Source organism: Coturnix japonica, chromosome 8 (genome assembly GCF_054131305.1).
Source record: "Coturnix japonica strain WE chromosome 8, WE-NBRP24, whole genome shotgun sequence".
In the NCBI taxonomy this organism is placed as follows: Eukaryota; Metazoa; Chordata; class Aves; order Galliformes; family Phasianidae; genus Coturnix; species Coturnix japonica.
Window position 1 is genome coordinate 17,171,896 of NC_140670.1, and position 9,324 is coordinate 17,181,219.

The 9,324-nt window shown below is 36.9% G+C and overlaps 1 protein-coding gene across 1 annotated transcript; it reads right to left on the reverse strand.

Annotated features, from left to right (window-relative positions):
* Window positions 1–2,619: 2,619 nt before the first annotated feature.
* Window positions 2,620–7,438, reverse strand: GDF2 (growth differentiation factor 2). The gene is made up of 2 exons (XM_015866853.3): window positions 5,436–7,438; window positions 2,620–3,769 (listed from the first exon to the last, which is right to left on the reverse strand). The coding sequence occupies exons 1-2, from the start codon at window positions 5,779–5,781 to the stop codon at window positions 2,832–2,834; spliced, it is 1,284 nt and encodes a 427-aa protein (XP_015722339.2). The 5' UTR covers window positions 5,782–7,438; the 3' UTR covers window positions 2,620–2,831.
* Window positions 7,439–9,324: the final 1,886 nt, after the last annotated feature.

The following is a 9,324-nucleotide window of genomic DNA, read 5'->3' on the forward strand; positions in this document are numbered from 1 at the left end:
TTGTAATATTAAAGGGCTGTTATTACACAGCTAATGATCTTGAATATGTTGATGTACTTTAGCCATGTGTTTATGTTAAACAAACAAGCTTTATTTTTAGCTGTATGTCCGCGCAAGCCTCAATATGCTCTGTTATAGCAGCATGCTACTGGTTAATGTTTATATTCTGGTGGTGAGAAAGTGTTTTTTAGTGTCTAATGAGGCCTGACTTCATGCAGGTAGGAAGGTGCTTTGCCCACCTAACTTTGTAACTTGTATATTTTCTAGTGCTTTTTGTTCACCTCGCTGATGCTTTGTGTTCCTAAGCAGCTGAAAAGATAGAGACTGTGACCAATTGTTTAAAATGAAATATTCAAAATGTAGGCAGCTAAATTTACAATGTAAAACCAAACATTGATTTGGCACATACTTCTGCTGTCCTGTAGGTAGCATTTGTAGTTGCTACCAGGTTCTCATTTTCTCTTGACCCTGTTCATTGCAGTGTGGAAAGATTCATGTTTTGGTTTATTTCTGTACCATCCAAAACAGTATGGCCTATGGGAGTATGACTGCTAGTGCTGGCTAAAGATGAAATTGATTTTTTATTGTTTTTTGGTTGAAGTACAAAAGAGACTTGTAGTACGGTTTTGAGAAAGAGTCTTAAGAGCTTTACTGAAGTTGATAGAATAGCTGGGATCTGAATTGAGCTAAAAGTGACTTCTTATATTCTCCTTCCCCCAGCCCCCTTTTTTTTTCCTCTGTGAAAATAATAGATTTTTGAGCAAATACATTTGTGAACATGTGAACATTGTGTGGACTAGTCTTTCTCCTTTTCCACTTTTTAATTTCATAATTCATAAAGTCCTGTGCTCAGTGAAGTCAGAATTACAGCCTAGAACCTTGTGTTTAGATGACTTGAGGGCAAACAGCTACAAGTACCTTAACACATGAGTGAAAAAGAATTCTAATGTGATCACACCAGATGCTTGTTTAGTAGCTTCTTTTATGTGAAGAAGTTGTGCGAAATATTGTAAATCTCAGAGATGTCAATACAAAAGAGAGAGAAAACAGATTTCCAAAAGGAGGAAGATATAACAACCGTAAGATGACAGAAGCCAGTGGGGAGTAGTAAAATGAGAGGATGTCACATGAAACCTAAGAGGTTAATGACACTCAGTTATGGGTGGATAGAATTCTCATGGATCCAGACCTCAGATCTGATCCAATTGCAACCCTCTTCTAATGGAAAAGGCTGTAAATCAGCCACAGGATTCTGGTGAATCATGCTTTGTGCTCATGGGTTGTGATGTAACCAACAGTTCTTGAATTACAACAGCTCTGCTCACACTCACCTGCTGTGTATTCTGTATTAAGTTAACAATAGAAAATAAATTGCATATTAGATTTCAAGCTGAGCTGTTCATAGCAAATTAATTTGTCTTGCACACAAACTGTCCTAATTTAAAACATCTGTATCCATTTAAATCATGTTGCTTCCATATATTAAGCTTCTTTTCATATTTTTGCTTCGTTAATTTTTAATATTTTGAATATATATGTAGTTTGCTGTGGATTTGAATCAAAAGTGGTAGAATCTTTTTGGTGGAAGGTGGAATAGTAGAAATGGAGTGGAGTGTGTTGGCATTTCGTGGCACTTTGAATTTGCACCTGAAACCAATGCAAAGCACTGTCTTTTCTTGTACAAGCAAAACCTTCATTACAATCAAAGAAAGTTTTCCATAGTTGCAGGAAACATGGAGTTGTTTAGTGAAAATAGAAATAAAGATGGGAGAACTGTTGTATGGCAGTGAATTTCCCATAAAGTAGTGTAAGTGTCCCAGAACGTAGAAAGGAGTTATCAATTGTTCCCAGACTTCTAAGAGTGAAAGAATTTCATATGCAAAATAGTGTTTATCCTAAGAAAAGATAAAGAAATAGAGCCTGGAGTTAGACTCCGAAGAAATTTGTCAGGCCTCAAAAAATTGGCTTGTTTATTTCTTTTCACAAGTGCTGAGCACTGCCAACCCCCACAGCTGTCAGGGTACAGATCCTAAGACTGGATGTCATTTGACTGCATGTTCTTGCAAAGAAATACTAAGAATATGCAGTGGGTCAAAGTGGCTCCTTATCTTTGTGAGGAGATAAGGCCTGCTGCTCCTCCTAGGAAACAGTGTCTTAGAAGCGGAAGGCTGTACTTATCATTCAAGTATGTGCCATAAAAGGGTAAAAATAGGGACACTGAGGATAAGAAAGCTGAAACCAAGGCACCTGCTACCCACAGAAGGAAGCCTTGGAATCAAATGAGATGGAAAGTGTCATCTGTTTGGGAAATTAAAAAACACTTCACTTATATGAGTAAGTACTTTGCATTAAAATGACTTTAAATGTCTCTGAGATTACTGATGTGAGTAAAGATTTGCAGGATTTAGACTCACTGCTTTATCATGCAAACTAATTGCAATTCAGTTACTTCACAGAAGCTGGAAATAAGAACTGGCTGAGAGAGTTAAATTTCTAAGAGGCATAGAAACCTAGAGGACATCCTCAGTCCCAAAGGCTGCATGTGATCTGAAAAGAACTAGTTTAACAGAAAAATTCAAATAAGTTTTGTTTCTGTCACTCTAGCCAAATAATGCATAGTTCTTTCAATCTCACAACATTTTAATTAATATCATATAATGCAGGACATTTACACTGATGGACATTCTTTAAATGCCAGCTTTCCTTTAAAAGCAGCAACAACAACCAACCCCACACCATGCTCCAAACCTTGTTTGCAAGGATTTTCATTTGCATCACTAATGCACAGTTTCACAGACAGAAGTGTATTCTTCTTAGATATTCTGCATATACTACCTGCAGCCACATTCTGCCACTTTCATCCCTTCATAGTTATATATCAAAGTGGGTACACCAGCATCATCCTTATAAAGAATAGAGATTGAATCCAATTTAGTTGGAACACAACAGGCCTTAGAAGCTTTCTTTGGGTTTTGGAGATGCACTAGAGTCTGGACAATAGCATGTTTTGTTGGCGTAACATTATCTGTCAGAGGGAAGAAGCAACCTCCTTTACACTCAAAAGCCTCATAATCTTTGGGTGCAATGATCCAAGAATCCCAGCCAATCTCTTTAAAGTTCACATGGAGTGAAGTTCTCCGACAGTGGTTTGCTCCGATGCTTCTCTTGCTTCTGGAGGAATGCTGATGGGGCCTAGCAATGGCTTTTTCCTCTTTCTGTTCTTCTTCAGATGAAGAGTTATTCTTTCCTAATTTGTTTAGCACATTTTCTTGTTCATGAACAATCATCTCCCGGAGCTCTGCTTTGGTCTCTTTTGTACCATTGCTGCGATCATTGGAGAACACTATTAAGAGGGGCAGATTCTTAGTGTCATGAGTAACACTAATATCCAGCTTCCCACAAGGGAAACCACCCAGAGCCTTACTCTCTATGACAACCTCTAGCTTGTTTTTAGTCTTCATCTTGTCTGCCTTAACCCATCTTTTCACAGCGCTGGACACTTCAAACATCTTCCAGCCACACTCCTGAATACTGTGGGAGACAAGAAAAGATTTGGTACCTTCCTTGTTTTCCCAATGGTCCCCGTCTAGAACATCATAAATGACCATGTTGCCTTCCGGTCTGGAGGGAGACACAGCTTCCTCGTGACAGGAGATAAAGATTCTCAGTTCAGCTCTGGTGATTTCTTCATACCGTGGAATAGAGATGTTGAAGAACAAGATGTGTTTCTGAAATGGGTTTTCTTCTGGTGAAGTTAAAGAAACAACATCTACAACAGGAAATAAAAACTTATTGTTACAGTGCTCCTGACAGTCCAAATAACTTGCTTTTAAAAGGTGCGGGATGTGTTTTGTGAATAAAATATGACCACGGCTACCTAGCATTAAACAAACAATCAAAAAGAAACAGATACCATCTCCTGGCCAGGTTTCAAGGAGCAGGGAGTGAAAAGATAAAATGTAGTTCCTTGATGTTGGTAGCATTTTCACCAAGGCTGCATGCAGGTGAATGTCTGAAGCAGTGGAGGGGTAGCAGGAAGAGTCTTCCTAGAACAAGGTGCAGGTGGTGCTGTAGCAGGTACTCATCACTGGATGTTAAGTGTTAAGTTTAGCAATTTCCTGAAGAGATTTTACAGAAAGGATTCCTATAAAGAAAGGATTCCTATAAAAAACTTTTAGAATTCACCGCTCATAGTAGTGCAGTAGGATAAACTGCTCTCCTATTACAGAGAAGCATGGTATATATTTGTCTCTTTGAGAATTAATTCTGCTGGGGTTTTTGTTGTCTTCAAATAGCTTTGAAAGCAGTTTGTGTTATTGAGAGTTAGAGAACACAGAAAACGTGAAAAACCTGAATCAAAGCTCAAGAGTCTGTTTAAATTAGGACTAGGTAATAAACAGTTCGTTGTGTTTAGGTATATTCCAGGCTTTTGTGAGCATTCATGGTGCTTTGGTGTTTTTTCTGCAAACGTGCAGAGCCAGCAACTCTGCCTTGGAAAGGGCAGATATTTTTGTGAGAGATCAGGTTGTTAGTGTTTTAAAGTCATCACTGAATGATATCTTTTTGGTCATCAGTTTAAGATAATTACTCAATTATCATTGTGTTTTAGGGCAATTCTAATTTGCTATTGTTGACCCATCTTCCCTCTAAAGCAGTCTGAGTGGAGAGTGGGATGTGGGAACAAAAATCTAGTTCATACTGCTGAAGTTTCTTTCCATTTCAGGATTAAAGTCACTTATTTGGGAATCTGGAGATCCTCATAGTGTTGTTACCTGTATACAATCAATTTTTTTGTAAGAACAGATTCTTCCTGTCTCATTTCTATTCCAAAGACTGTACTTATAGCATTTTTCTTTTTTTTTAGTGTCTTGAGATGGAGCTTTCAACAATCTATTTATTGTTACACAGGTAGATCTGGACTTTTTTCAACTCAAGACAAGCCTGGCTACTACTTTCCATGTAAATCTTCCCATCTAAACCAGAATTTGGGGTGGGCACTTCTGGATCCTTGCTTGGATCGAGGCACAAATTTCTCAGTTGGCTATTGTGTTTAAGAATGACAGAAGCTTCCTAGAAAGAAGCATCCTCTGTCATGAATGCCTCTGCTATAGGAGATCACATATTTGTTTTCTAACATTAAAAACAAAACAAAAAGCAGTCACAAATCTCTACCTGTAAACCCTGTACTCAACATATTGTCTCAAATTATGCATTTGAGAAGATAAAATTGTACAACAAAAATATCAGAAATTATTTAGTTATATTTTTTTAAAGATTGAAAGGAGCAAGGCCAATGTCCAAAATTTTAATCTATTTACTTTCTAAGTAGACTGTGGAAGTTAGGCAACCAGTTTCCTCAGAATTTCAAAAGCATCTGACTGCTGTTCATATATTTCTTTAAAAGTTCCTGTCCACACACTTAGGACTTCTCCTACCTTCAGTGCTGAAGCTCCTCACAATGTTGGATGCAGGGATTGAGGACTTGTCCGCTGTATATCTGTTGTATAAATCAATCATGAACTGTGGTGGTTCTTCTTTGGTCTTCACTTGTGAGGGGACCCTTGATAAATTCAAGCTTCTTAGTAAATCTGTCTTCATATTCTCCAGGAAAGATTTAAAGTCAAAATGGGTCTCATCTTCCACTTCTCCAGGATCATGAAAGAATGCATCAGACTCTCCCATAACTGGCAACTTGTCCCAGTTTTCCAAAGGCTTGCCTCTTGTCAGACACGCAATGATATTGAAAACAGACAGTACAGCCAATACTCCAAAATAATGCATTTCTTATGTATTTACTTTCTGGCGGAGAGACAAGAGGACAAAGTATTTTAACTGATCAAAAATATTGTATCTTTACAGACAGAGGAAAGGAGATGGAAGGCAAACAGCTGGAATGCCCTTTGCAAATCACTTTCTTGTGTTCTTTTCACTGTCTACTTCAAACCCCAGCCTCTTGTCAGTTGTCAAGCAGATTGGTTGTACACTTGCCCTTATCTGAGTCATTGATGCCATGCTTCAGCTTCCGTTATCAAGCAAAGCTCTTAGTTAATGAAGATTCTATAAACATTTGACAAACACACATGGCTGGTGGGAAGGACACTGTATATTGTAAAGAATCCACATTTCACTTTAGGGTCATCGTTGCCTAATTACTCTCTTTTAGCACTTCCTTGCCAACTCAGGCAGAAGCTTTCTTAGGGACGTGGAAGATTACACAGTTTTCATCATGACTAGAAAACAGAAATCTAGAATGAAATTATTCTATTGGCTATTAGTAAATAACATCTCATAAATACCTTCCACGTTCCATTAGTATGCCATCAGAAAATTTACAGTAATTTGATGGAGAGCTGTGATTCTGCAAGACATGATCTCATGACAGTACAAACAACCTTAAAACTTCTTTCCGTTTATCAGCCAAGAGCTATTATTTGTACACACTGTAATATCTGTTTTGTGTCAAGTGCGCTTCATGCTGTTTGCAGGCTTGTCCTTTTTCAGTCCGATTCTTTTGGTAGATGGGACTTAATTCTTGTTTTTATAGCATCTTACATAATATATTTCTTAGATTCTTGTTGGTCAATACAATCCAAGAGCAACCAGTGACCTTGGAGTGGAAACAGAACCAACACTTCTGATGCTGCATGAAAAGTAAGGGTCTGATACAGTTATCTGTAAGAAGAATGGGACAAAAGTACAAGTCTGGTAGAATTTCTTATGATACAGAAGAAAATAAAGTGTGTATTTATAGGCGAAAATATCACCTGTTATTTGTCTTAACCTGATATGATTTAATTTAATGGTGTGTATATTTTGTCTGTACTGTTAACATATCATCTTTTTTTAAACACAGCTCAATCCATTCTTACATATGCCACAAATTCTGAACTGTATTATCAGCTCTTACTTTAAAAATAAAAAGTATATTTGACAATATTTTATTCTTTCTGGCCATTCTTCTCTAGTTTGCCAGCAGTGCATGTGGTGTTTAAAGTGAGCTCAGTCTAGGTTGTCATGTGTTTGTTCAAGTGACAACTGGGAAGAAAGGTTCTGGTTAACTGTGTTCCTACATTGTAAAGTCAGAGAAGATTATTTAGAGTTGATTCTATTCTCCTGAGTTTGTAAAGGTTGTTATGTATTACTCAAGGCGTTTGTATTTTCTACTTGTGTGCAGTGTTCAATTGTTTGTATTTGTTGTATAACATTTTAAGGGTCTCAGAAAAATGAAAAACTTTTTTTTTTATTTTATTTTTTTTAGCACTTGTTCTAAAAGAGCATCACTCACACTTAAAACTCTTGGTGCTTCATTTATTGTTTCACTGTTCCTGGCTAACACCTTTTAGACATCAGTTCTACTCACTTTCCTGTTGGATTCAGAAGCCTCATAGCATTGGTAGTTTCTCTCCATCAAAGTACTTATTGTAATCAAGTTACTTCTCTGTTTGCTTTCTGATTTAAAAAAAAAAAAAAAAAAGTGTTTTTTTTAGTCACATTCTGGAGGATATTTTCTTTGACAGGTTCTGTTTCTCTTTTTGTGTCATTTCCAGAATTTCAGGATTTTTTTGTTTTGTTTTGTTTTGTTTTGTTCTTTGAAAAGGTGAACATAGGAGCTATGTGTGGTTTTCTGGTGGCAGTCTTCCAGTGCCATATGCAGAAAAACAATCTCCTTTCCTGCTGGGGTTCTCTGCTCCACAGTGCATCTTTCTGTAGCTTTCATTAGCTCTTTTTACATAACATTACCTTTGATGCATATATTATACTGCAGGTCCATGGCACCCACCAAATATATTTTAAAAGGTACATTTGTTCAAGGATGCAGTCTTCTGCTCAGTAGGACCAGCTTCTCTTCCTTGTGCCTAGGTAGGATACTCTGTATCTGCCTACCTTAAAGTAAGTCTTGATTGCATGGCTAGATCAAGTGGTCTATATAAATAACAGTCTCCTGAATGCTCTTGTGCAAATACTGTGGAGGTTGTTATATATAAAAGATTTCCAGTTCACATATAACAATGTTATGTATTGTCAGGCCAAGTGTCATCTTTGCAGAAACTTAATAATTAACAGTTTCATTTAGTGGCACTCCCATTTGTAAGCTTGCTCTTTGAGGTTTGGCCATGAGACAGTTGTTATTTCATGTGATGCATAAGTACAATAACCATGTTCAGTAGTTTCCATTAACTATACTACCTTGTGAAAATGAATTGAAACAGTCCGCAGTATACAAAACAGTCTAGTTATGCTTTTACCTCTGGCAAATAAGTTCTGATCTCAAAGAATTAAATGGAATATTGTAGTAAAAAGTGTCCTTTAAGCTTTGCTGACTACTATCAGCTGATTTCCTGATTTTATGTCTGTAATCACCTGCTGTTGATATATTCATATTTTTGGGAGGATTAGTGAGATTATCTTGCTGTTTAAGTGTTTGTCAATAGTAACTTTTTTTAGAAATGTAAATACTGAGTGGAAGAGTATACAGCATGGCCATAGGAATCAAAGGACTGTTAGGAGGGAAGATTCAAGATGGCATGGATATCATCTGGCGGCATTTGTGCTATTTTAAAAATAAGTTAAATGTATTAAATGCAAAATTTCCTTTTCCAAAGGAAGAATAGACATTCAAAGGCCCAAAAAGTAGCCACTTCTAAGCAAATTGTGGTGAAAGCCTGGTTTGCATTAGAGAATTGACAGATATAGCTAAACCACAAAATGTCTTGTGACAAAATGAGTTTCTTCTCCAAGTTACTAAATGAAATAAACTTCAACAGTAAGAGAATATTCTCTTTTGTGTGCTAAGGGAGTGCCTTGATAGCTATGTCACTTACGGGTATAATTTTGTTTTGCCCATGCTAAATTACATAGTTATGCCAGTCTTTATATACAGACTAGATCTTTCAGGTTTCTCTTTGTATCCTGAAGAGATAGGAGTAGCATTTTTCCCTTACATCCCGTAGACCTTATAACAGACCTCTCCTCATTATTTGCATCAGTATATCTTGGATAGTGAATTTGTACTAATTCAAGAAACAGAATAGATTCCTTAGGGAAAACAAATGCAATAGACCAGAACAGAAATACACTATGCTAATATATCATTTTCTTCAGAGCTGTAGCTAAATGGGATCAAGATGACCTACAGAGGGGGGGAGGGGGGGAAAGTCATGTAGAACAGAAGTGGCAATGACTTAAGATGCCTTGGGGAGTTTTATGATAATTGCTGTACTGTAAGAGTAAATGCTTAATTTCTGATAATTTTCTTTTTTTCCCTTATATTTTACCATCTCTGTCAACACTGAGTGTCTCTTGATGTATGAAAACATAAGAACC